This window comes from Phocoena phocoena, chromosome 1 (genome assembly GCF_963924675.1).
Source record: "Phocoena phocoena chromosome 1, mPhoPho1.1, whole genome shotgun sequence".
Lineage (NCBI taxonomy): Eukaryota > Metazoa > Chordata > Mammalia > Artiodactyla > Phocoenidae > Phocoena > Phocoena phocoena.
This window is the reverse complement of record NC_089219.1, coordinates 134,875,853-134,903,742: the sequence shown is the minus strand read 5'-3', so window position 1 is coordinate 134,903,742 and position 27,890 is coordinate 134,875,853. Positions and strand designations below refer to the sequence as shown.

At 47.2% G+C, this 27,890-nt stretch overlaps 1 protein-coding gene across 1 annotated transcript; it reads right to left on the bottom strand.

Moving 5' to 3' along the window:
• Nucleotides 1-2,047: 2,047 nt before the first annotated feature.
• Nucleotides 2,048-15,802, bottom strand: TEX35 (testis expressed 35). Its single transcript, XM_065896209.1, is given in 9 exon segments — nt 2,048-2,108; nt 2,392-2,435; nt 2,791-2,983; nt 3,211-3,275; nt 12,542-12,601; nt 13,307-13,363; nt 14,310-14,378; nt 14,991-15,041; nt 15,764-15,802. Coding segments are annotated over 9 exon segments (639 nt in total).
• Nucleotides 15,803-27,890: the final 12,088 nt, after the last annotated feature.

The following is a 27,890-nucleotide window of genomic DNA, read 5'->3' as shown; positions in this document are numbered from 1 at the left end:
AATCGGAGTAGATCAAAATTCATTTTATTGCAGACCTGGTTCTGACTGGAGGTGGGATGGAGAATTGAAGCCTTTTAATCTGAAAAACGCAGTTCTGACCTCATCATCGTTGTTCTCAGAGCAATTTTTTTAAAAGAATTGAATTCCTCTGCATGTGCTCTCATCTAACTCTCATTACACCCCCTTTGAATTAGGTGTGGTTATGCCCTCTTCACCCCCTTTGAATTAGGTGTGGTTATGCCCACGTTCCAGATGGAAAAGCAATCTGAGAGGTGAAGTGACTTACCTGCGACCACGCCACTGATTCATGTCCAGATCCAGCTGACTGCCTTCTATCTCATCTTATTGCCCTTGGAAATACAGCTAGCCCCAGAGAGCCACAGAGCACTGGCCCAGGAGTCAGAAAACCTGGGTTCTGGTCCTGGCTTTGCTACAAATGGGCTGTGTGCCTGAGGGCACCTCACTGCACCTCTCTGTGCCTCAGAATCCTCACTGTAAATTGAAGAGATTTGACCAATCTCTGACATTCCTTCTAACCGTGGGGCCTCAGCTCAGGCTTGTTAGGTGGTAACAGAAAGCCACTCTGCTTAAACAGAAATGTGCACCTCGGTCCAAGGGTCCAGAGGCTCTCATGAAGCCAAGGCAGGGGCCAGCACCAGCCCAGCAGGGCCTGAGCCAGACAGTGGCCCTCCCAGCTCCCTCTGCGGAACTGCACGAGTCTCCACTTCTCTCAGTCCCTCTGTTTTATTCTTCTCTCTCTGCAAAGTGATTTATTTATTTTTTCTGTAGATCTGTGTCTTTGGCCAGTGGTGGCAGAGGCCTCTTCAGCTCCCAATTATAAGTCCAGTTCTGGGGGCCAGCTGAGTCTCACCAAATTCCAATTTCAAATTCCCAGGGAAAGAAATCGATTGGGCGAGTTGAGTTGCCTGTCCACCTTGCTTGGATCAATTGGATGCTGCAGCACAAAGCAGAAATGGTGGCCCAGGTCAGGCCAATGCCCCGCAAGAGGCTCTGTACGCGGGACAGGAATAGCATCTTTGGGAGAAGACACAAGGTTAAGTATAATTCCCTTCCAGATGACATGACATTGAGACCTACAGAAAAAGCACAAGCTCACCAGCAAAGCTGGCCCAAGAGCACATTGGCAGGAATGGCAGGCTGTGGCTCCCCAAACATCCATTCCCAAGGGCAGACATGACAGCCAGGCAGAACTATCCCCCCCCAACACACAGTGTTGTCCTTCTGCTGCCTCTGAGTTGGACGACATGGAACTAGGGCACGGGGGAGCTTGGAAAGCGTCAAGGGACAGGGACTGCAGAGACCACTGCCACCAGTCCTTGGGGGCTTGATTAGCAGTGTACGATCATTTGCACAAGAAAAGACTCAGCACTTCAACTGATCCTGACAGCCCTGTGTCCTTGATGACCTTGTCTTAGTTCTTAAAACTGGCACGTGTGGGAATCCCCCGGCAGTCCAGTGGTCAAGACCCTGGGCCCGGGGGTTCCTCCCATTGTCCAACATACACGCGTGTGTGCGTGCACACACACACACACACACACACTCACACGCACACTTCTGGGATCACGCAGAATGGCATCTGGTATCTTCAGGGCCTCCCTTCCTCTCTTTTGACCTGGGACATTTTCAGAACCGGGTGAAGAGGAGGGAAGCAGGGATGAGGGGGGGAAGGATCATCCTTAGGAAGACCCTAAAGATGACCTGAAGAATTTTCCACTAAACCATCAGGAAGCAAGAAGAGAGGTTGGAGGCTGAAATACACTGATTTCAATCCAAAACAGTGACACTCCTTGCACACTCAAGTTTCAGGCTGATAGTCAACGCTTTGACTCCCGCTTTGGCTTTAAATGAAGATTTTACTCTCTGGGTAGAGGGAGACAAGGGCAGGGTGGTATGCAAGAGGGCAGCAAGCATTTGCTGTACAGCTCAAGGAGTGGGGAGAGGCTGAACCGGAGCCGCTCACAGCTCCTGCGGTGACACTACGTTGGAACTACGTCCTCAGTCACACAGGAGTTGAAGCACAGATAAATCAGAAAGCAAGTCCAGATGCCGAGGGTGAAAAGGATGCCCAGGCCTGGTATGGAAGTTGCCTGTTATATGGGGAGAAAGTCAGGAGCCTGAGGCAAGGTCAGCTCAGCAGCTGGCAAGGCAGCCTCCACTCCACGGGGGCCTCTAGGCAGCAGTCGCCAGGCTGGGCTAAGCACGTCCTCCTTCCTGTGCCACGTCCTCTAAGACTGAGTGGATGTGATGTGGGGCAGAGCCTGCATAACCATAACCACGGGTGAGATTTGATGGGAATGCACCCCTGAGCACACTGCCTTTGGGAGGACGGGGCACCGGACTGAGATAAGGGGCTTCCACGGGTCTACCTACCGCTGATTGTAGTTGTTCTTTGGGGCACACAACAAACATTTTTCCTGTGGAGGACAGAAACGGCACCAGAAAGATCATTTTTCCCTGGTCCAAGATGGCCAGGCTGCTGGGCACCTCATCAGGTCTTGCTATAGGAAAGGACAGAACAATACAGTTGCACTTGGGAACAGGTGCATCCAGGGTTGAGTCCTACTTGGTCATGGTTTCGGAATCACCCCAGGCCTATAGGGCAAGACCCCAGAGAGGACTCAAGACTAGGGAGGCATCCTGGGGCCAGGAGAGGAGTGGAACCAGTGCTTTACAGCAAGAGGTAAGAGAGTGAGAGAGCCCAGGGGAGGTCGAGGGGAACAGAAACCCAGGGGTGTAACACTGGGGCAGGGGCAGGGAGGGCTTCATTACACAGCAGGTATCACATTGGTGAAGGGAATCCATTGGATCTTTTTTTGGTTGTTGTAGTGCCGTCATCTTTTTGTGAAGGGCAAGTGGTACTCCATCAGCTCCATCCATCTTCTTCTGCCGGATCTGTGGGTCTGTGTCCATCTTTCCTATCAGCCTGAGTTCTTGCTGCTCCTTTGGTCCTCTCCTGAGAGGACTGGGGAGTCAGGGAGGGGCAGAACTGGGGAGATAATTTTCAACAGGAAAGGAGATAACCGGTAGCATGGTTGGCCGTGGAAGGCCTTGACTACAAGCCACTGGGGAAGAGAAACCAAGAGAGCTCCTTGAAGGATCTGGGAGTCCACTGAACCCTGAGGACACTTCGCAAAGCGAAGGGAGGAGATTCTTTAGGGTTGAGGAGAGACGGGTGCAGGTTACACTCACAGCTGGCTATTCTTCTGTATATTTATTAAAACATCCATCTTCTCATCCACATCCTTTTGCATTTCCTTCAAGAGAGAATTCAAAGCTAAAATCATCATCATGAAGGGCTTTTGAAGTCCCTTTTCCTGCCTCACTCTGCAAACCACTCAGAGACCACCACAGCATCTTACTTCCTCAAGAATCCTCACCAGCCCTGGGTAGGGTGGCTCATCAGGATGTGCCTGACACGTGCCACCCCTCCCTGTGACCTCACCCATTCCACAGTGAAGCTGAAGCACAGGCAGAGTCACTGGGGGCTTGTCCAAAGTCTCCATGTGAGTCAGAGGCCAGGATCTATTTTACCTGATCTCACACTTGAATAAAACCCTTATCTGCCTTGGTTCAATGCCTATGCAATCTTCCCCGGTGGGGCAGTGGTTAAGAATCCGCCTGCCAATGCAGGGGACACAGGTTTGAACCCTGGTCCGGGAAGATCCCACATGCCACAGAGCAACTAAGTCCGTGTGCCACAGCTACTAAGCCTGCGCTCTAGAGCCCATGAGCCACAACTACTGAGCTTGCGAGCTACAGCTACTAAGCCCCACACTCCTGGAGCCTGTGTTCCACAACAAGAGAAGCCACCGCAATGAGAAGCCCACGCACCACAACGAAGAGTAGCCCCCGCTCGCCGCAACTAGAGAAAGCCCGTGCACAGCAGCAAGGACCCAACACAGCCAAAAATGAATAAAGTAAATAAATTTATAAAAAGAAAACAAACCCCATGACCTCCCCCCTAAAGACGTTTCTGACACCAGTGTTTTGACCCCTGCCATGTACGTAGATCCTGTGTATCTGCGTTTGTTCCATATTTTACCCAACTCCTGGCAGAAATGGTCAACGCAAAATAAAGTAGACAGTAGCTCAAATGGCACCTCACATTTATTATTAAGAACTGAAATAATAATAAAATCTTCTTGGCAAATTTTAGATCTGTAAAATTTGACCTGGAAAAATTGGATAGAAATAGTGGTCACAAAGAACTTCTAAGATGGTGACAGTATTAGTGACAATATCTGTTAAGGACAAAAACAGGGTTGGATTGAATATCACAAAATATAAATGAAAAATAATTTGCTTCAAGGAAAACCATTTTAATAAAAAATGAAAGATCTAGGGAGAGTTTACTGATCTGGGGTAGAAAATTGATCAAGGAATTACACCGTCAGGATGGAAATGATTTCCAAAAAATATCTTCTTGAAAAGCATTTTAAAATGTTCGTATACATTTTGAATAAGACATTTGTATTTGTAAATAAAGTCAAATATCCTTGAAGTCAATATTCCTCCGGGTCCAAAATGTCAGAGTCAAAACGTCCCATATTCTTAAAAGTCTCACCATCACTTCAAACTCATCATGTTCCAAACTGACCTCTTCACTTTCTCTTCTAAATTAGCTGCTTCCCAACTAGCCTGTCACTGTCACCACTTTTTTCTAATCGTCCGGATTAAAACTTTGGTGTTATCATGCACGCTTGCCTCTCCTTCATTCTTTATACTGAATCAGTCACCAAGAAGGTTATTTTTCCTTCGCTGCATCTTTCAGATTTACCCTTTTCCTTCTGTTTCTACACTTGGTCCAGCTTTCTTCACCTTGAGCGGAGATGCGGCTTCCAGTTTGATATTCTTGCTCCAGACGGCCCCCACCGACTCCCCCGGCGCCCCCAGGCCACCTTGCAAGCAGCTGCCAGCTCAGCTTTCTGAAGTGCTGCTCCTAGCATGTTCTTTGATTAAGAATCTCCAGGGGCCTCTTACTGCTTCCATGACCAAGTCCCAACCTGTCTGCCTGTCTTTCAGAAGCCTTCATTATCCACCGCCTTTGTGCCCATTCCATTTTATTTCTCACAGTTTCCCCCAGTGATCCCTCTTTTATGACCGATCTCCCCACTGACTGCGAGAAGCTTCGCGTTCATCCTGCTTCCATGCTGTGTGCAAGCTGTTCCCGTGCCCGAAATAGCCTCCTTTGTGCCTTGTGATACCCAGTCCTACCCACTAACAAAACACTTACTGTGTTTGCATTTTGATATAGAAATAAGACATGCCCTTTGCAGAAAATTTGGACAATACAGAGGAATATAAAAGAAAAAATTAATCTCATCACCTTTCAATAACAGCAATTAACCCTTTTGGTATATTTCTTTCCAGTCTTTTTTCTATATATTTACTTACCAATTTCTTTTCACCTGTTGAGGTCAGCCTGTATATATTACTTGCATCTTGCTTTTTTACTTCTCATTAAAAGTATTCTTTCTAAATTCTGTCTCCTATAGTGAATTTTCATTATATAGATGTATCGTACTTCTTTTGGCTATTCCTCTACTTTTGAAAATTGTGGTTGTTTACAATTTTTTGCTATTATAAATAATCCCGTGATGAACTTCTTTTTATATATACCCATGCTGGCATTTCTGATTATTCTCATAGGTTAAATTCTGAGAAGTCAAGGAGTTGATAAGTCATGGAGTTTTGATATTTTTGATACCTATTGTCTAATTCCTTTTTAGTTTTGTACAAACTTGTACTCCAATCAGCAGTACAAGAGCATTCCTACCTTGCTTTATAATTGTCATAAATTACAACTTGGCTTATTTGAATGTGCCAATTATCTAAGTATTGTTTTCATTTGCAGTTATTTGATTACTCATGAGGTAAAACTTGTTAATATATTTATTGCTTTTTAGTAATATTCCCCTCTGTGGATTGTTCACATATACCCTTTGCCCATTTTCCTAGTTGGTTCTTATTGATTTGTGTGAGCTTTGTATGTTACAGATAAAAAGCTTTTTTCTATGTCTATCATATTTGTGGAAAATTATTTCTCCAAAACTGTTGCTTACTTTTTCACTCCGTGTATGGTGCTTTTCTGTTATAATTTTTAATTTTTTTGTATTGTTAAACATTAACAATATTTCCTTTGTGATTTCTTCCATTGTAATTATATTTAGACCGTCCAGTTAAATACATTATTTTTATAATTCACTTTATATACTATTTCAGTTTATACTGTTAACTGAGTTAAGCTTTTCCCTTATATAGTCAGGCAATATTCTTTTTTTTAAATTAATCTTTATTGGAGTATAATTGATTTAAAATGTTGTGTTAGTTTTTGCTGTACAGCAAAGTGAATCAGTTATACCTATACATATATCCACTCTTTTAAAAGTTATTTTCCCATATAGGTCATTACAGAGTATTGAGAAGAGTTCCCTGTGCTATACAGTAGGTCCTTATTAGTTATATACTTTATATATAGCAGTGCATAGATGTCAGTCCCAGTCTCCCAAATTATCCCTCCCCCCCACCATTTTCCCCCCTTGGTGTCCATACATTTCTTCTCTACATCTTTCTATTTCTACCCTGCAAACTGGTTCATCTGTAGCATTTTTCTAGGTTTCACATATATGCATTAATATATATTTGTTTTTCTCTTTCTGCCTTCACTCTGTATGACAGTCTCTAGATTCATTCATGTCTCTAAAAATGACCCAATTTTGTTCCTTTTTATGGCTGAGTAATATTCCATTGTATATATGTACCACATCTTCTTTACCCATTTGTCTGTCGCTGGGCATTTAGGTTGCTTCCATGACCTGGCTATTGTAAATAGTGCTGCAATGAACACTGGGGTGCATGTGTCTTTTTGAATTATGGTCTTCTCTGGGTATATGCCCAGTAGTGGGATTGCTGTGTCATATGGTAATTCTATTTTTAGTTTTTTAAGGAACCTCCATACTGTTCTCCATAGTGGCTGTATCAATTTACATTCCTACCAAAGGTGCAAGAGGGTTCCTTTTTCTCCACACCTTCTCCAGCATTTGTTGTTTGTAGATCTTCTGATGATGCCCATTCTAACTGGTGTGAGGTGATACCTCATTGTAGTTTTGATTTGCATTTCTCTAATAATTAGTGATGTTGAGCAGCTTTTCATGCGTCTTCTTTGAAGAAATGTCTATTTAGGTCTTCTGCCCATTTTTTGATTGTGTTGTTTGTTTTTTTAAATATTGAGCTGCATGAGCTCTTTATATATTTTGGAGATTAATCCTTTGTCAGTTGATTTGTTTGCAAATATTTTCTCCCATTCTGAGGGTTGTCTTTTCACCTTGTTTGTACTTTCCTTTCCTTTGCAAAAGCTTTTAAGTTTCATTAGGTCCCATTTGGTTCTTTTTGTTTTTATTTCCATTACTCTAGGAGGGGGGTCAAAAAAGTTGTTGCTGATATTTATGTCAAAGAGTGTTCTTCCTATGTTTTCCTCTAAGAGTTTTATAGTGTCTGATCTTACATTTAGGTCTCTAATCCATTTTGAGTTTATTTTTGTGCATGGTGTGAGGGAGTGTTCTAATTTCATTCCTTTACATGTAGCTGTCCAGTTTTCCCAGCACCATTTATTGAAGAGACTGTGTTTTCTCCATTGTATATCCTTGCCTACTTTGTCATAGATTAGTTGACCATAGGTGTGTGGGTTTATCTCTGGGCTTTCTATCCTGCTCCATTGATCTATATTTCTGTTTTTGTGCCAGTACCCTATTGTCTTGATTACTGTAGCTTTGTAGTATAGTCAGAATTCAGGGAGTCTGACTCCTCCAGCTCTGTTTTTTTCCCTCAAGACTGCTTTGGCTGTTCGGGGTCTTTTGTGTCTCCATACAAATTTTAAGATTTTTTCTTCTAGTTCTGTAAAAAATGCCATTGGTAATTTGATTGCATTGAATCTGTAGATTGCTTTGGGTAGTATAGTCATTTTCACAATATTGATTCTTCCAACCTAAGAACATGGTATATCTCTCCATCTGTTGGTATCACCTTTAATTTCTTTCATCAGTGTCTTATAGTTTTCTGCATACAGGTCTTTTGTCTCCTTAGGTAGGTTTATTGCTAGGTATGTTATTCTTTTTGTTGCAGTGGTAAATAGGGGTGTTTCCTTAATTTCTCTTTCAGATTTTTCATCATTAGTGTATAGGAATGCAAGAGGTATCTGTGCATTAATTTTGTATCCTGAAACTTTACCAAATTCATTGATTAGCTCTAGTAGTTTTCTGGTGGCATCTTTAGGATTCTCTATGTATAGTATCATGTCATCTGCAAACAGTGACAGTTTTGCTTCTTCTTTTCCAATTTGTATACCTTTTATTTCTTTTTCTTGTCTGATTGCCATGGCTATGACTTCCAAAAGTATGTTGAATAATAGTGGAGAGAGGACATCCTTGTCTTGTTCCTGATCTTAGAGGAAATGCTTTCAGTTTCTCACCATTGAGGATGATGTTTGCTGTGGGTTTGTCATACATGGCCTTTATTATATTGAGGTAGGTTACCTTCTGGAGTGGTTTTATCATAAATGGGTATTGAATTTTGTGCATCTATTTTCTGCATCTATTGAGATGATCATATGGTTTTTCTCCTTCAATTTGTCAATATGGTGTATCACGTTGATTGATTTGCGTATATTGAAGAATCCTTGCATCCCTGGGATAAATCCCACTTGATCATGGTATATGATCCTTTTAATGTGTTGTTGGATTCTGTTTCCTAGTGTTTTGTTGAGGAGTTTTGCATCTATATTCATCAGTGATATTGGTCTGTAATTTTCTCTTTTTGTAGTATCTTTCTCTGGTTTTGGTATCAGGGTGATGGTGGCGTCATAGAATGAGTTTGGGAGTGTTCCTTCCTCTGCAATTTTTTGGAAGAGTTTGAGAAGGAAGGGTGTTAGCTCTTCTCTCAATGTTTGATAGAATTCACCTGTGAAGCCATCTGGTCCTGGACTTTTGTTTGTTGGAAGATTTTTAATCCCAGTTTCAATTTCATTACTTGTGAGTGGTCTGTTCATATTTTCTATTTCTTCCTGGCTCAGTCTTTGAAGGTTATACCTTTCTAAGAATCTGTCCATTTCTTCCAGGTTGTCCATTTTATTGGCATAGAGTTGCTTGTAGTAGTCTCTTAGGATGCTTTGTATTTCTGCAGTGTCTGTTATAACTTCTCCTTTTTCATTTATAATTTTATTGATTTGAGTCCTCTCTCTCTCTTTTTCTTCATGAGTCTGGCTAATGGTTTATCAGTTTTGTTTATCTTCTCAAAGAACCAGCTTTTAGTTTTATTGATGTTTGCTCTTGTTTTCTTTGTTTCTATTTCATTTATTTCTGCTCTGATCTTTATGATTTCTTTCCTTCTGCTAATTTTGGGTTTTGTTTGTTCTTCTTTCTCTAGTTCCTTTAGGTATAAGGTTAGATTGTTTATTTGAGATTGTTCTTGTTTCTTGAGGTAGGCTTGTATTGCTATAAACTTCCCTCTTAGAACTGCTTTTGCGGCATCTCATACATTTTGGATCGTCGTATTTTTGTTGTCATTTGTCTAGGTATTTTTTTATTTCCTCTTTTATTTCTTCAGTGACCTCTTGGTTATTTAGTAACATATTGTTTAGCCTCCATGTGTTTCTGTTTTTTACCCTTTTTTCCCCTGTAATTGATTTCTAATCTCATAGCATTGTGGTCAGAAAAGATGTCGGATATGATTTCAATTTTCTGAAATTTACTGAGGCTTGATTTGTGACCCAAGATGTGATCTATCCTGGAGAATGTTCCATGTGCACTTGAGAAGAAAGTGTATTCTGGTGTTTTTGGATGGAATGTCCTATAAATATCAACTAAATCTATCTGGTCTGTCGTGTTATTTAAACCTTATGTTTCCTTATTTATTTTCATTTTGTATGATCTGTCCATTGGTGTAAGTGAGGTGTCAAAGCCCCCCACTATTATTCTGTTACTGTCGATTTCCTCCTTTACAGCTGTTAGCAGTTTCCTTATGTATTGAGGTGCTCCTATGTTGGGTGCATATATATTTATAACTGTTATATCTTCTTCTTGGATTGATCCCTTGATGATTATGTAGTGTCCTTCCTTGTCTCTTGTAACATTCTTTATTTTAAAGTCTATTTTATCTTATATGAGTATTGCTACTCCAGCTTTCTTTTGATTTCCATTTGCATGGAATATCTTTTTCCATCCCCTCACTTTCAGTCTGTATGTGTCCCTAGGTCTGAAGTGGGTCTCTTGTAGACAGCATATATATGGGTCTTGGTTTTGTATCCATTCAGTGAGCCTGTGTCTTTTGGTTGGAGCATTTAATCCATTCACATTTAAGGCAGTTATCAATACATATGTTCCTATGACCATTTTCTTAATTGTTATGGGTTTGTTTTTGCAGGTCCTTTTCTTCTCTTGTGTTTCCCACTTAGAGAAGCTCCTTTAGCATTTGTTGTAGAGCTGGTTTGGTGGTGCTGAATTCTCTTAGCTTTTGCTTGTCTGTAAAACTTTTGATTTCTCCCTCAAATCTGAATGAGATCCTTGCCAGGTAGAGTAATCTTGGTTGTAGGTTCTTCCTTTCCAGCACCTAAATATATCATGCCACTCTCTTCTGGCTTGTAGAGTTTCTGCTGGGAAATCAGCTCTTAACCTTATGGGAGTTCCCTTGTATATTATTTGTCAATTTTCACTTGCTGCTTTCAATAATTTTTCTTTGTCTTTTATTTTTGCCAATTTGATTACTATGTGTTCCGGCGTGTTTCTCCTTGGGTTTATCCTGTATGGGACGCTCTGTGATTCCTGGACTTGGGTGGCTATTTCCTTTCCCATGTTAGGGAAGTTTTCGACTATAATCTCTTCAAATGTTTTCTCTGGTCCTTTCTCTCTCTCTTCTCCTTCTGGGACCCCTATAATGCTAATGCTGTTGCATTTAATTTTGTCTCAGAGGTCTCTTAGTCTGTCTTCATTTCTTTTCATTCTTTTTTCTTTATTCCATTCCGCAGCAGTGAATTCCACCATTCTGTCTTCCATGTCACTTATCTGTTCTTCTGCCTCAGTTATTTTGCTATTGATTCCTTCTAGTGTATTTTTCATTTCAGTTATTGTATTGTTCATCTCTGTTTGTTTGTTCTTTAATTCTTCTAGGTCTTTGTTAAACATTTCTTGTATCACCTTGATTTTTGCCTCCATTCTTTTTTTTTTTTTTTAATTTATTTTTCGCTGTGTTGGGTCTGTGTTACTGTGCGTGGCTTTCTCTAGTGGTGGCGAGCCGGGGCTGCTCTTCGTTGAGGTTCACAAGCTTCTCACTGCAGTGGCTTCTCTTGTTGCAGAGCACAGGCTCTAGGTGCACAGACTTCAGTAGCTGCAGTGCGTGGGCTCAGTAGTTGTGGCTCGAGGGCTCTAGAGTGCAGGCTCAGTAGTTGTGGCACACGGGCTTAGTTACTCTGCGCAATGTGGGATCATCCCGGACCAGGGATCAAACCCGTGTTCCCTGCACTGGCAGGCGGATTCTTAACCACTGTACCTCCAGGGAAGTCCGCAGACCTCATATTAAGAGGTTCTGATATAATTGCTATGGGGTGCAGCCAGGTGTAAAGAGGAGCTGTTCAAATCCACAGTAAGGTGATTTCAGCACGTAGCCAATGTTAATAACTACTGCTAAAGTGCTAAGGACCTGGTTCTCATCAGGAGCAAGCATCTGAATCACTTAAGAGTTTTCAGCAACTGTGCCCAAACTTGGAGGTTTTTGTTCAGTTCATCTGGGCCAGGGCCTGGGTAAATGGACTTTAGAAATCCTCAGAAGTGATTCTCAGTGCATCCCAGGCAGAGAGGCTGTTACAGGATTATCTATGTTGGCTTCTTCATTTGTCTGGTTATCCTTGGGCTGTACCACCTTAATTTGATTATGAAGTTGGCTTCATTATGATTTTAATATCTGGTAGAAGTAATGCTCCCTTACAACTCTTGAAAAATTTATAAATAAATGCTTTTTTCTATTTATGCTTCTGCATTTGTTGTTCTCAAACTTCTACCTGGGAACATGAACAAAACCCCAGGGTGCCAGCCCCATCAACACAGGGCCTGAGCTCTGTTTCCCATATTTGTGCTCCTGGTGATTCTGAAACCCACCAAAGTCTGTAAACTGCTATTCTAGAATCTAGATGATCCTTTTAGTAATTATTGAGTTCAAAAATAATCTTACTGGGCTCTTGGTTAGAGTCACATTAAACTTCCAATGCTGCCTTAAGACTCACCTTAAGGCTCACTTCCTCTAAAAGGACTTTTCTGGTTACCCCAACCCGCATTCATTACTCATTTCTCTAAACCCCTGGTTAGTTGACAACCAGTCATCATTTAGCTTGGTACTTACTTGTTATTTAATTCTTTTTGCAATAGAGTTTGGGTCTCTTATTAAGCTGTAAGCACTTGTAGGGCAGGCTCTGGCATCTCCTTGCATGATTCCTAGTATGGTACTGGCCCATGGAGGGCACTCAGTAAATGCTTACCTTCATAATCTCCACAAATTCCTGGAGTTTTTCAAAATCCTAGTCCATTACATCTTTTATCTAGTGAGGAAGAAAGGCAAAGAGCACATTATTGAATGTGGAGCTGTCTTTCAGGCATTTTAAGCTAAGGGCTGCAGCTGCTCCCCTGGAATGAGCTAGATAAAGATTAAGGAATGCTCTAATAATGGCCTACTAAAGCCATTTTCTTCCCAAGAGTCTGTGAAGGGACTAGGGTGAGTGTATCATCAAGTCAACACCAGCAGCAGCCTTGGCACAGCTTGGATCTGGTCATTGCAAGGCTGCCATGTGGAGCTCAGACCACAGCTTCAATTACACGTTCTTGCTTGAGCATTTCCTTTGTTCATAAATAGGCTATAGGTGATTCCATCAGAGAAACAAGAAGAGGATTCTTGCTCTGCAGCTTGCTCAGGGGAGGAGTATTAGGACAATGGAATTGGTCCCTGACTGCCCCCCAATTCCAGGTCAGCCCCTCTCACTCTGTCACTAAGGTTGTATCTCCCCACCCTTATCAATGAGATATCTTAGAGAGCCCTTATCATTCAAAATTTGGGTTTAAGCATCAAACAAGTAAGAAACAGATAACCTAAGCTGCTGACACTTAAACATTCTAGGGGATGTGGGCTCAGTTGGTTTGATTGCTTTTTCCATGCAATTTCTGATTTTCTTTACTATTCAAAGTTAGGCATTGCATTTTCCTTGAAGCTACACTTTTTCTCCGTGAGCTGAAAAGTCTCATCCTGTTACCTGTTTTATCTCCTCCATTTTTTCCTTGAGCTCTTCCCTCACCTCCCTGAGTTCATTCTGAGAAAATAAAATAGAGAAGGAGTAAAGAAATGTCTTGGATGGAAGGGAAACGGTCAAAAGGAGGAAAGGAAAGATCCTGGGGCATTGCCAAAAGAGGAGCAGAGGGATAGATGCCAGCAGGGAGGAAAGAAAGGATGCTATTAAGAAAATAGGATAGTGGGACACACAGACATCCTGTACCTCCAGATGTGATGCACTTTGAAAAGGTCATACTTTCACTCCTGTGGTGTGACCACCGAAAAATGCATGGCCTAAGTCTAATGGTGAGGAAGCATCAGACAACCCAGATTCAGGGTCATTCTACAAAATAAATGATTTGTCATCAAAAACGACAGTGTCCCAAAAGACAAGGTCGAAGAACTGTTCCAGACGAAAAAAGACTGAAGAGACATGGAAACTAGATGCAAGGTGTGATTCCGGATTGGATCCCAGACCAAAAAAGTTATCTTCTCTTTTGTTATGAAAGACATTAGTGGGATAACGGGTGAAATTAGAATAAGGGCTGTAGGTGAGAACTCTATCAACATTAATTTCCTGCTTTTGATGTTTGGATAATTGTACTGTGGCTGTGTAAGAGAGTGTTCTTGTTTTGAGGAAATATATACCGAAATTTGAGAGAACCACTTGCTCGCAGATGGTTCAGGAAATATATATGTTATATATAGGTGTGTGAATACGAAAGAGAGAAAAAAAACCCAAGATAAAATGCCAACATTTGGGAATCTGGGGGAAGGGTATACTAGAACTCATTGTACCATTTTTTGGAAAACACTCTGTAAGTCTGAAATTATTTTAAAATAGAGAGAACCAGAAGAAAAGGAGTCACAGGGGCTGGAGCAGAACTGTAGATGCCGGCAGTTCACCTGCTGCAGAAGTTGTTCTGTTGGCCCCACCTGTTCACTGTGCTGATCCAACTTCCTGTCTCCTGGGTCCACACACCTACCTTTAGCTCCTTTGTCCCTCCTGGTTTGGTAAATGGCCCTTCTTGTTTAGCTCCTTTGTAGTCATATGTCTGTTGGTTGGAAACAGAGACACAGAATATTGGAAACTGCAGGTGTGGGAGGGTGAGGCAGGAGGGATGACCCCGAGTTTCTGCTCCTCCCTTTGGGTCAGCGCAGAGGTAACCTGGCCTCACCTGTGTAGGAGTTTCCTCCATCCTTCTCTCCTCTCTGAGCTCATCTCATTCCACTCCCTTCCTGGCCCACTGGGCCTCAGCTTTCTGTCCCCTCCACAGACATACTCATTCCCATCTTAGGGCCTCTGTGCACACTGCTTTTTCTGCCCACAGCGCTCGTCCTCAGCCCTCCAGGGGGCCGCAGGCTTGTCCTACAGCTCTCAGCTCAGAGGAAGGCCTTCCTGATGCCTTCAACCCCCAGCAAACCCCCCCGTCACATCTCCCTATTTTAATTCCCTGCATCATAGGTAAAACTGCTGAATTTTTCCTTATTTATTTAGGTAGCCGCTTTGTTCTTTGAGAGCAGAGAGCTTGTCTCTCTCTCAATATATCCGCCAGCATCTGGGACAAGTCTTGGCCACCAGGAACAGCGAATGACCCCCGACTCCAAGTCACCTCCCCATGCGTCTCAGGCCTGGCTGCCGGTATGGCCTCAAACAAGCTTCTTACTCTGATCAGCTCTGGCTTCAATGCCAGGCAAACTGCCTTGTAGTTCTTGTTCTGCAGAGACAGGAGGCTGGGATTCAGGCTGCCAGGCATCAGGACTGGGGAGGACCCTCCACCCACCCAACCCTGCCTGTCCAACTGCACTTAAGCTCAGGCCCACATACCCCCAGCGCCTGAGCCAAGATAACTCACATTTTCTCATGTTCTACTCCTCTCATGAGTGACACCTGCCTGTTCGGCAGGCAGCCCTCTCCCTGGGGAGCTGGCGGGGGTGAGGGCTGGCGGGTACACTTTAAGATAACTCAAGGAAGCCGTCTAAGTATTTTTTCAGGAGCATTGACTTTGGAGGTAGACAGACAGACTTGAATTCTAGTCTCAGCTGCCCTCCTTTACCAGCTGTGTTGACTTAGGCACGTCATTTAGCTTCTCTGAGCCTTCACTTCCTCGTCTGTAAATTGTGGATGATAATTACCTTTATCTGATGAGGTTCTTGCGTGCCTTAAACACGCGGGTAAGATGCAGGCCTGGCTGGGGTCATGGCTCCGGAGTGGCCGGGATAGGGGTGGGGCATTTCGGTGCTCCTTTTCCTGGCAGGGGTCCTTCCCACCCCAAGCCCAGGGGTCCGTTCCCCACCCTCCTTCCAGCCTGAGAGGCCACGTCATGCTCAGAGGTAGAAAGAAAAGCCGAGGGTTCGTTGGGGACTCTCTGTACCCCCCAACTCCATCCAGTGAGAGTTCAAAGAGGCCCCACATTGGCCAGCAACGTTTCTCCTTTACCAGGTTTGTTTTCTTCAGTTCTGCCCTCTTGGCCAACATGATGGAGGAGGCCAGAGTGTTCTTCAACTTCCCAACCTCCCCACAATGGGCCCCCGGGACCAGGCCACTGCAGGTTACAGGCTGAGGTGAGGGCAGGATGCCCATCTCTCTGTATGTGGAACAGCTAAGGTCACAATGCCCAGGACCTGCACGCCGGCCTGAGTGTCGCCACAACTTTGAGCCTGGGGTGCCTTGGCCGCTGAGAAGAGGACCTCAGGTCGGGTTCCAAAGCCACGAAGTCTCCCTCCTGCAAGGGGAGAGGGGCTGTCCTGGAAAGCCCACCCTGAAGGACCACAGCCAAGCACAAGGCACACCCCAGGAGAAGCAAAAATTGCCGGCTCCTTTCCCAGAGGGACTCACCCAAAGACCAGGAGGAGGTGTCTGCCCTCAACAACGAGCTTCTCCTGGAAGCCCACACACCTGCTCTCCTGACCCTTCCTCGAGCCTAAAGCTATTTTGGGTTGGGATGCCCTGAGGTCTCTCCGGTTCAAGGTGCACGTACTGTGCTAATCCGGGACTCTCTGTGCTGGGGGAGGGGTGCCAGTCTCGGCAGGACGATCTCTGATGCCCAGGCCTGACTGCACAACTGGCTCTGTCCCCTCTCCCCTCCTACACCCAACTCCATTCTTTTCTCCTGGTTTTTCTACTATCCTGGAAGAGCGTTAGAGCAAGAAGCAGTATGTGGACAGTGCAGTTGGTAAAAAGCCCAGATGACAGGCGATGAAGAATACTGAGGCCATCCTGAGGGTAACTATGATTTGTGTTTCGAGAGTCAAAGGGATGTAGCCTCCCCTGGGATCTAAAATTATTCAGCATCCATGTAGGTAAGCCTAACTCTGATGAGGGGCTGAATGCTGTCCTAGAAGCTGGGAGTTCAGCCTCTTTCTCCAGCCCTCCCAACAATTAAACCAGCTGATGTGGATTCCTTTTGCAACTAAGAACGTGACTGGTGAATGGATATGGCCCCATGTTCCCGCTAATTGTAGGTCTTTGGAAAGTCACACACGTGCAGCAGTAACTCCTGCCTGGTGACCCACAAACACATGGCCTATGGAAATGTTGGGGACTTCTATTTGGTGACATCTCGTGGGTTCTCAGCATTGGTCATTTTAATTAGTGGCCATGCTAAAAGCAGATCTGATGCCTTACTATCAAGCCCCTCATCATTTTTTACAACAAGTGATTTCACTTGGCTGGTTCTTTGTAGCCAAACATCGCGCGGATACATTTTTTTTTTTTTTTGGGGGGGTGCAGATACATCACCTCGGATGACGGCCTTTACCTCACAAGAGCTTGCCAGCTCGTCGCCCTGTATGTTGGTTCTGCAGGGAGCACTTTCTCCAGCAAGTCTGTTCCCCTGCTCAGGAGACTGAATCCACAAGTCCACCCGGGCTCCACCCCCGCCTTGTTCCTTGGGGCCACTGGCAGCTCCCCGCTCCACCCCCTGCTCCTGTCCACATGGCTCTGGGGTGTCCCTGGGCCATGTGACAGACTAACACTTTGAGAAGAACCCTCTGGGCCCTGGGCTCCACTCGAAGTTGAGGAAGGAGGCGTAAGTGACACCGCTCCTCTGGGTGGCAAAACTCGTGTGAAAAATCACTGTCTGGGAAAGACAACGTGGGTGGAATCGAACACGGAAGCAGACCACAGTCGCTTGCCGAGCCTTCTAAACATAAGCGTTGATGTATTTCTAATTCTTGATCAAAACAAAGCAACCCCGTTCTTGTGACAGAATAAAACCTGTGACAATAACAAGCCATGCAGGGAGTCGTGAATCCCAGGGCCGGCCTGGTTCTCCACGCCACCACTCATTGGCAGGTCACCCTTATCCAGGCTCAGGGCCAGGCTGGGTCTTAGCAAGGAGCTCTGGGTCACTATGCAGGGGACTCCACAGCAAATCCCCTGCTGGTTCAACACACGTTTACTGAGCCTGACTGTGTGCCAAGGACTCTGCTAGGCACCAGGAGCACAAAGATACCTGGCGTGGCCCTGGCCCTAGGGACTCATCATTGATGGGCTGACAGGGCATCATTAGAATCGCACTTACAATATGGTAAGTAAGCTCAGGGTGCTGAGAGCCCAGAGGAGGTGCATGACCCAGTTCTCAGAGCTGGCTTTCTGCCATGTTAACCTGGCCTTGTGAGCTTCCCGGTACCCTTCACGTTAGACAATTTTTTCTCTAAACCCAGTGCAGGAGGCGGGGGTGGGGGGTGAGGGAGAATGCTACCTACCACATATCAAACTTTCCCATTGCCAGTGCCTGCCTGGGTCTCTGAAGATGACACGCTCCCCCCATATCAGTGGGACCATCCCCTCCATGCTGAGCCCTGGACAGTGAGTGTTTACCTGTCTCCCGTGTATCACATGGGTCTTCCTTCCAGCAGAGAGAGTTGCTAGCCTGTCCCAGCAGGTGTATTACATACCAAATCAGCCTTCTCTTTCTGCTCCATCTGGCCCAAGTTCACCTTTACCTGGCCTTGTTACTCTACACAGCAGCTGGAACTGGACTTAGATCTACACATCCTCTAACAACGTAGAGCAAGAAGGTGTCCTCCGAGCTGTGAGTGTGTCAGGCTGATACTGCATCACGTCGCAGTGTCTGCAGGTAACACATGCCCGCAGAGGTCCTGTGGGTTCCTGCCTTGGGAAATAATGGGATATCCATAAATGTAACAAGCCTTGGGTTTTGTACGTGGATCTCCCTCAGCTCCCAGCACTCAGAGAATTGGAAAAATGGAAGCCCCAAAGTCCACACAAAGGAGACTTTGCAGTACCGACCTGGTGTCAGTGAGATTCCTTTTGCTGACGCCACTCAGTGAACTTACCTGGCCTCTGTCCTGCTGCTCCCTGCCAGGCCCCGCAGACACTCAACAGGCCTTCTCTTCTGCCTTCCACTTGGTTACTTGTATCAGGGTTCTCCAGAGAAACAGAATCGATAGAATATCTGCCTATCTATCTATCTGTCTAACAATCAAGAGATTTATTTTAAGGAAGTGGCTCACATGATTATGGAGGCCAAGAAGCCCCGAAATCTCCCATCTGTAGCTGGAGACCCAGGAGAGCCCACGGTGGAAGTTCCTGTCTGAGTACAGAAGACTGAGGTCCCAGCTGTAAAAGAGAGAAAGAATTATTTCTTATTCAGCCTTTTATTCTACCCAGGCCTTCAGCAGATTGGATGGGGCTCACCCACATTAGGGAGGGCAATCTGCTTTACTCAGTCTGCCAATTCAAATGTTAATCTCATCCAAAACACCCTCATAAATATACCCAGAATAATATTTAACCAAATTCAGCTGACCCTTGTGCCCGGGTTTGGATTGCACAGGTCCACTTATACGAGGATTTTTTTCAGAAGAAATACTGCAGTCCTACGCTATGCGCAGTTGGTTGAATCTCCAGATGCGGAACCATGGATACCAAGGCTGACTGTAAAGTAATATGCAAAGTTCTGACTGTCCGGGGGTTGGCACCCCTAACACCCACGTCGTTCAAGGGTCAGCTGTACCCTGTGACCTCGTCAAGATGATATGTAAAAGTAACTATCATATTACCTGTCTCTGCTGCTTTCTTGACCCATGTCCTCATCTTCTGGAGCACAGCCTGTTTCCTTCCTTGAGTCCTGGCGCGTGAGGCCTGATCTCATGGTAACTGACCTCCGGCTTGGCCTCAGACCCTCGCCCCTGGCTCTTTGGACACCAGATCCCTCCTTCTTCCCTTTGTCCTTTGTTGGAGAGCTTTCTCCCACGCCACTTGCTGTGGCTGGTGGTTTCAGGGCAAAATCTTCCAGGAAGAGGGCTCTCTCTCTTTCTCTGCTCAGCTTTATGAATCAGCCCCTGCCAAGGGGTCACCCCTCCCCCTCTGCTCACCCGTGGTGTTTGTCTCCTGACACCCATCTAGTGGGAGGGTATTTGTCCGTACCCTCCTGATGCCCTGCTCTGCCAGGAGGGAACACCCTATTTTTCAGATTCCCTTGCGCAGCCCTTGGCCGTGGCTGCACCCCATCTCGGCCCCTTCTGAGCTCGTTCTCAGCTCGGAGCATGCCCCCAGCCTCTCCAGTCTCCTGCCTCCCTAGCCTGTCACACTGCTTGGTTAATGCCAAACAGGTGCATGGACGTGTGGGGCTACGGCATGATTTCCCTGTGGAAGGGCAGGGTAGCGCAGGTGTGAAGACATTGGCTACCTGTGATTCCTTGTAGTTTTGTTTTGCATTTCCCTAATGATTAGTGATATTATCTTTTCATGTTCTTACTGGCCAACACATTTACTTTTCTTTTTTTGCGGTACGTGGGCCTCTCACTGTTGTGGCCTCTCCCGCTGTGGAGCACAGGCTCCAACACATTTACTTTTAAAGGAATAAAGCATAATTTAAAAAAAAGATCAGTTATTAAAACAGCACTTAAAAAGAGGGGGGAAAATAAATGAAAAATTTGAGCAGCTATAGTTTAGAATCCAAGGGTTCATGTTCCCTATGAGGTTCCAGGAAGAATGTTTCTTCAGGATTAAGGAAGCAGGGCTGGCTGCCCAGTACGGTGTGCTGCCCCCTAAGGGGTGCCCAAGAGCAAAGGACCCTGGGTGGCTCTCCCCAAGGGACCCAAGGAAGCGTCCGAGGAAGGCTCCAGTGACCTGCCCCAGGAGCTCCACCGCTTCCCCAGCTGTGTGGGGATCTAGAGAAGCTAACTGTAACAGAACTTTTCCCTCGAGCAGGAATGGCCCCATGAGGCATAATTGTCTTCAACAGTTCATGTCCACGCTGAGAAAATTATCATGCATTGTTGGTGGGAGTGGAAAATGATATAACCCCCCTGGAAGAGAGTTAGCGGTTTCTTATAAGCATACACTTACCATATGACCCAGCAATCCAACCCCTAGGCATTTACCCAAAAGAAATAAGAACATATGTCCACACAAAGACTTGTTCATGAATATTCACAGCAGCTTCATTCATAATGGCCTCAAACTGGAAAACAACACCACGTCTGCCAGCAGGAGAATGAATAAACAACTTGTAGTATTTTCCTACAATGGAAGACCCTTGGACAATAAAAAGGAGTTGACTACTGATACATAGGACAAGACGGGTAAATCTTACAGATGTTTTACTGAGTGAAATTCCATTCAAATGAAAGGCTAGAAAACAAATCTATAGTGACAGAACACAGATCAGTGGCTGTCTGAAGCTGGGGTGGGGGAGGGATGGCTGCAAAGAGCAGCAGGGAATATTCTGGGGTGTTGGAAATGTTCTATGACTCGACTGTGGTGGTGGTTCCACTGGTATATACATTCTGCAAAACCGATCAGACTGTACACTTAAAATAGGTGCATTGTACTGTGCACACACCTTAAAATTTTTAAGTTGATTTAGAGACAAATAGATGATGCAATGTTTCTTGCACATTGGAATTTGTGCAGTGTATCAAAGCCACTACAAAGATGATTTCATTTAATCCTCATAATAGCATTGTAAGATAGTTATTATTACCCTCATTCCGCAGATAAGGAATTGTTTAGGAAAACCACCCCCCCAGCCTTTCCCCTTGTGTTTCTCCTTTGCTCTCACACCATGTCATACCACACCCACCACTTCTGACACCAGACATATGGGGGTTTTCACCTACAAGCAGCGATTCTCTGTGACACCAGCTGGGTGTCCTACAATTCAATTCAGTTCTGACACTACTGGAGCTAGTGTCAGATCCCACAGGTTAAGGGCTCGGTCTTACAAGGCTCTCCACCCCCTACTCGCCCCCCGCTTCAGATGCCAGCCCCAAGTCCAGGTTGTTACCTGTGCTTCTGACCAAGTAGCTATAGATTGGAGACTCCCACGACCCCCTCCTCAGGTTCAATTAATTTGCTAGAGTGGCTCACAGAACTCAGAGAAACATTTTACTCACCAGATTACCAGGAATACCCAGGTGGGACAGAGACACAAGGCGAGGTATGAAGAAAGGGCAGGGAGCTTCCATGCCCTCTCTGAGTACACCATTCTCCCCATGTCTGCATGTGTTCACCAACCCAGAAGCTCTCTGAACCTCATGCTTTTGGAATTTTGGCGGAGACTACTTCTTCTTCTCCTTCTCCTTCTTTTTGTGTCTGCACCATGTGGCATGTGGGATCTTAGTTCCCTGACCAGGGATCGAACCCATGCCCTCTGCAGTGGAGGCATGGAGTCTTAACCACTGGACCACCAGGGAAGTCCCTGCGGAGGCTTCATTATGTAGGCCTGAGCAATCATTAACTCTGAAGGACAGGAGGCTGGTGCTGAAAACTCCAAGCTTCTCAACATGGCTTGGTCTTTCTAGAGACTGGCCCCAATCCAGGCGCCACCCTGAGTCACTTCATCAGAAAAAAAGACACTCCTGTCACTCAGGAAACTACAAGGGTTTCAGGAGCTCTGTGCCAGGTACTGGGGGCAGAGACCAATATATATTTTTTCTATTATCTCACAGGCATCAAGGCTTAGAGAAAAACCTCTCGAGTTGTGCTTGGCTGGACATTGCAACCACAATGCACATCTCTAACAAAGAGCCCGGAAAGTTGTTAGCAGCTCACTTTGCAGAAGAAAACCTGTCTGCTCTCGGGGTGCTGAGAGCATGTCTGAGTAATACGGCAAGTGTGGGAAATGCAGCTTCCACTCCGGGGATACAGATCTAGTTAGTCTGGGAGATTGTGGGAAAGTTTAAGTTGTAGACACGTACGTACCTAAGGGTGTATTGTGTGCAGGTGGAAAAGCATTCCTAATCTGGGGGATGGGAAGAGATGCTACAGGGAGTTTCCAGGAACCCCTTTGCCTCCTGTGGCTCATGCAAACCAAGTGTTTGTTCCTGGGTCGCTCATGCAGCCAGCTGCTTCCTTCTCTCTCTTCCCTTTATCCAGCCTGGGTTTCCTCACACAACTTGGGCGAAACTGGTGTCCCAGGCAGCAAGGCTGTCCCCTCCCCTCATCACCGGCCCTCCATGTCCAGTGTAAGGCTCCTCATTCATTCAAGTAAGCCAGATCTCCATAGACCAGACAGAGTCTAAGGAGTGGGACTCCAAAGAGAAGAATAATAGCAATCCCCCCTCATACAAACCATCGCACCTCCTCCTCACTGAGAGCTTTTGCTGTACTTATTATGGAGTGAGTGCTCTGTGACTATGGCAGAGTCCCAGCTCTCAAGGGGCTCATGGACTAGTGGGAGAAAAGAGAAGTGCACCTGGAATTTCAACCCAGAGTGCCAGGAGCAGCCCTGGGGGAGGTGAGGGTGCGTGGATACTGTGCCTCGCTCCACACTCACTGTGCTTCCCCAGTAGTTCTCTCCGCTCCCAGAGGGAAGCCTAGCATGGCCCTTACGTCAAGAGACTGAGGACACCTGGGTGAATGGCTAGGGGAGAGGGGCCTGGCAGGGGTGGTGTTTTCCGGGATGGGACTGTCAGGTTCTCTTCCATCCCTAGAGAGTGGCCCTGGCACACACGGGTTCTGCCACTGGGAAGAAGTCATCTGAGGCCATCACTGCACAAGAGAATACTGTGCAGGACGTTACTGTTGAGGCAGGAAGCATTTTCTCCTCTTTCCCTTTGCCCTTCCCTTCAGGAAGGGTATGAAGGGGTGGAGGGCAGAAAAAAAGAGGCTTCCAGCCTTTGGTTTCCAACAGCTTAGCTCTTAGGGGAATGGAGAGAGTTATGGGCATAAACAGGGTGTTGGGAGGAAGGAAGGCAGAGTGAGAGAGAGAGAGAGATGTTCTTGGTCCCCCAGAGAAAGTGCCTTGGCCTCTGGTCTGTACTTACTTGGGGAGCCAGAGCCTAGCCTGGGATGGGTGGCTTCTGGCCTCACTGAAGCAGGACTAGTTGGGGGCCCATCACCTCCCCACCTCATGCTTTGCAGAGATCTGAGCTTGAATTGTTGCCCTGCTACTTCCTACCCTGGAGGGTTTTTTTTCCTTTTTTGCGGTACGCGGGCCTCTCACTGTTGCGGCCCCTCCCGTTGCGGAGCACAGGCTCGGGACGCGCAGGCCCTGCGGCCATGGCTCACGGGCCCAACCGCTCCGTGGCACGTGGGATCCTCCCGGACCGGGGCACGAACCCGCGTCCCCTGCGTCGGCAGGCGGACTCCCAACCACTGCGCCACCAGGGAAGCCCGACCCTGGAGTTTTGAGTCAAGTCATTTCCTTCTTGGAGCCACAGCTTTTTCACCTGTAAAATGGGGATCATGCTGGCCTCTCCCCGGCACTGTGGTTGCTGAGAGGGTGGGCAGGGAGGAGAGCGCAGCAAGCCTGGCCCACACCTGCCAGCTCCTGTCCCTCCTCGGTCCTCCCTCTTCTCTCCTTCCCCTTGGCCCCTTGTCCCTCTGGGCCTTGAGGGCCCAGGAGTCTCAGCTCTCCTGCTGTCGGTCTGCGGCCCTCCTCCCTTCCCTCCCACAGTAACCAGCCCTGGCTGGGCCCTCCCCTCCCCCGTCTGCTCATTAATTGCCAGGCGCAGCCTCTTCTAGAGGAGGGGAGCCTTTCCACCAGCTGTCTTGTCCTGTGTTGCAGCCATGCCAGCCTCGGGGCTGCGACTGTCCCTCTGCACAGCAGGTAAGGCCACCGCCTGGGCAGGAGGGCACCAGGCTCCACGCACGTCCAGGGCACAGACCTGCGGGAAGGGTGCCTCTCCCCTAGGTGCCCAGACTTTGGGGTTGAAGGGGAGACAAAGTGGGAAGCAGTGACTGTTTCTGCATGTCAGCCTGGCTCCCCGCCCCTGCCCTGCCTCCTCTCACCCCTTCCCTGCCCCCAGCCTGCTCGCACCCCACCACCAGGGGTCAGAGCCTGGAGCTGGCTGTTTTATGTAGAATTTCACTCATTCATTTCTTCACTGACGCATCTAACCAACACATTAAGTGCTGATGGGTGCCAGTCGGGGATGGTGCCCCGCCTTACGGAGCCCACATCCTAGTGGGGGTCAGAGACGTTTGGCAAGAAGACAGTAAACAAGATCATCACAGAATGTGACAAGAGCAATGAAGGAGATGATCAGGGTGACGAGGGACAGTCACAGGGAGACGCATGGTGGGGATTCTTTAGGTCAAGTGGGCGGGAAGGTTTCTCTAAGGAGGAGAGATTTGGGCTGAGCCTAAGGGCTAAACGAAGGAACCTCAAAGAATAAAGCTAGAGAAAGGTCCCGAGGCCCGGGGTCGAGCCCTGTGGATGAGTAGGGTGTATCCATGAGCAAGTGCGGGAGACTGCGGAGGCTTTTCCTGTGACAGCAGGACCAGGACACACAGGGCCTGGGGACTGTGGTAAGGAGCCCGCCCTGTGGCCCGCGGCAGTGACAAGGGGAGCATCTCAGAAAGGTCCTTCTGCACGCAGAGTGGGGAGGGGACTGTGATAGTGGAGGATAGAAGCAGAGAGAGCCTTTGGGGCTGGTGCTGTCAGTCCCAGGGAGGGGATGGTGACTTGGGCCAGGGTGGCAGTGGGCACGGAAAGAAGTGGAAAGTTCAAGAAGGTCCAAGATGCACACTTGCTGTAGAACTGACAGGATCTGCCAAGACAGAGACAGAGAGGCACCAACAGTGACTCCTGGGTGGGGCTTGAGGTGCTGGGGTGAGGGGTGCCATGTGATGAGCTGGGATGACTAGGACAGGCTGATTGGCAGGGTGAACCCATGTGCATGTGAGAAACGGACAGCCGGACATGTACACTGAGCTCCAGGGTGGAGGCTGTGTCTGGGAATTGTCATCTCAAGGTGTTTAAAGCCAGGAGATCAGCCGGGGCAGCAGGGTTTTTCACACTGTGGGTTGGGACCCATTACATCCTAAAGTCAATTTAGTGGACCACAGCCACTGATTTTTTAAAAATAAACAGAATAGGATAAACAAATATCAAAATGAATCACATATCACAAGAAAGTAATTTCTTCCTATTCCTTTTCTCCTGACCAGGGATCCTTCATCTCCTCTCAGCGACAGGCAGCATCTTCTTGGCCTCTGGTGGGTGTGAGGAACATCACTCTTTCGGCAGGCACCTCATCGGGCCTTTCCCGTGTCCTCCCCCATTGTGCACATCCTTGCCCCTCTGGATGCCCGGTTTTTCAGTCTTATTTTGCTCTCCTAGGGCTCTGGCTTGAGGCTGGTTCCTTAAGGACTAGGAGGCCCCCCTCTCCTACCCCAAGACCCCGAGCAGAGCAGTCCTTAACCAGCCCTCATTTGCTGGCACCTCCACAAGGGGATGGATTAAGGAAGGAAGGAAGTGAACCTTGAGTTCTTGGGGTTTGGGTCGGTTCCCAGGAGAATTTTGTGCTCATTCGTTCACTCATTCATTCATTTTCAATGCACCCAGCCCCTCTGATGTGCTGGGCACTGGGAATATAATGATGAATAAGGCTGGTTCTTTGCTCCCAAGCTGCCTGGACCTGGTGGTGGAAAAGGTCCTTTTCCCCAGGGACTTTAAACAAATTCTAATGCTAGTCCCAGCAAGAGATTCAGATCCTTGCCGTTGGGCGTCCTGGGCATCGGTTCCCCAGGTGATTCTAATGTACAGCCGCAGTTATGAGCCTGTGACACCTACATCAGGGCAAAACCATGCTCTGTCTAAGGGCCTTGCCCTGGGAGCCCCACCCACGGTCCCTGGGCCCTGGTTCTACCCCTTTCCACTGGGTGGCCTTGGCTAAGTCACTTAACTCTCAGTGACTTGGCTTTTTAATTTGTAAAACAGTCATGGTGATGTCTCTCCTAGGGAGTTAGTTGTTGCAAAGGATTCAGTGAGCTAATCGCACCTGGTGAGGGCTCAGTAAACACTTTCTACTGTTGCTAAGCATTAACAAAGGTACATTGTGGCTCATAGGAAGGGAGCCTGCCCAGGATGGGGCAGAGGGAAGGGGGAGATGAGAAATGGGAGAATGGGGGATCGAGGGCGCAGGTGAGGATGGCCAGTCTTTCAGGCCAAGAGAGCAGCTTGTGCAGAGGCCCGGAAGCAGAGCTGTGGAGCTGTGCAAGTGGAGGGCGGGAGGTGAGGGGTGGAGTGGGTTAGGAGAGGCTGGGGAGGCTGCCTGGGGTGCGGCTGAACACCCAGGATTTGGGAGTAGGGTAGGGGCAACCACACGATGACAATCTCTCCCACCCCAGCCCTGCAGCTGACCAGTGACAGCAAGACCTTCTGGAGGGTGGAAGAGGAGCTGAGCTGGTCTGAGGCCCTGGAGTGCTGCCGGCAGCACCGCACAGACCTGGCCAACCTGCCGAGCATGAGCGACTGGAGCAACATCAAGACCCTCTGTTCCCTTACCAGCAGCACCGCAGCCTGGATCGCCCTCTTCTTCCACGTGCGCCTCGGGGGCCTGAGATGGTCCAGCGGCTCCACCTTCAGCGTGCCAGTGTGGAGCTCGCCGCCGTCTTCGAGGAGGGTCTCTGTGCCACTCTGTATTCAATAGCCATTTTCCCCAGCCTGGGGGCCGCCTCGTGCACTGCTCAGAAGCCCTTCATCTGCTACTACGGTGTGTTCAGAGTCATATTCTGGGCCTGGTCTTCCTCTTAGGGTTTTGCTTCTCAAGAGTAAATGAGAGAGAGAGAGAGAGTGAGCGAGCCTGGGTCTGGCTCAAGCCTTTCAGAGGACAACTAACTGCTTAATGCTTTTTTGCTACATCCTTCTCTGCCACCTTAGTTTCTATCTCTTCTGTCCCTCATTCCAAACGCTCCATCAGAGAAACGGGTGTAAATCAGGGTATTCAAAAAGTAAAATCTGAAATGTTCCACTACGTCCCCTCCTTCTGCCAATTAAGGATCTGGGGAAAGAGGAAAAAGAAAGGGAGGAAAATGGGAAAGTCAGGTTGGGGATCCATTTGTGTCTGTGCAGAAACCAGAGCAGAGTCCAAGGTCTCTCTCCTCGTTAAAGTGCAGGGTGGCTTTGTCTCGCGGGACTGGGGGAACGTGGAACAGCCACTCTCTGGGAGAACCCCTGCTTTGGGGAGGTAGGTGGGTGCCCCTCTGCAGAAAAAACATTTACTCAATGCACCTGGTGCCGGCTGTTGGGGAACGGCCCCCCATCCTTGCCCCCTGGCTGGCTCCTCTCTGCCCAGGCAGCCCATGCCACTGACCCTTGTCTTTAAGGTGCTGAGATCACACGGGGGATGGTTATAGACAGCAC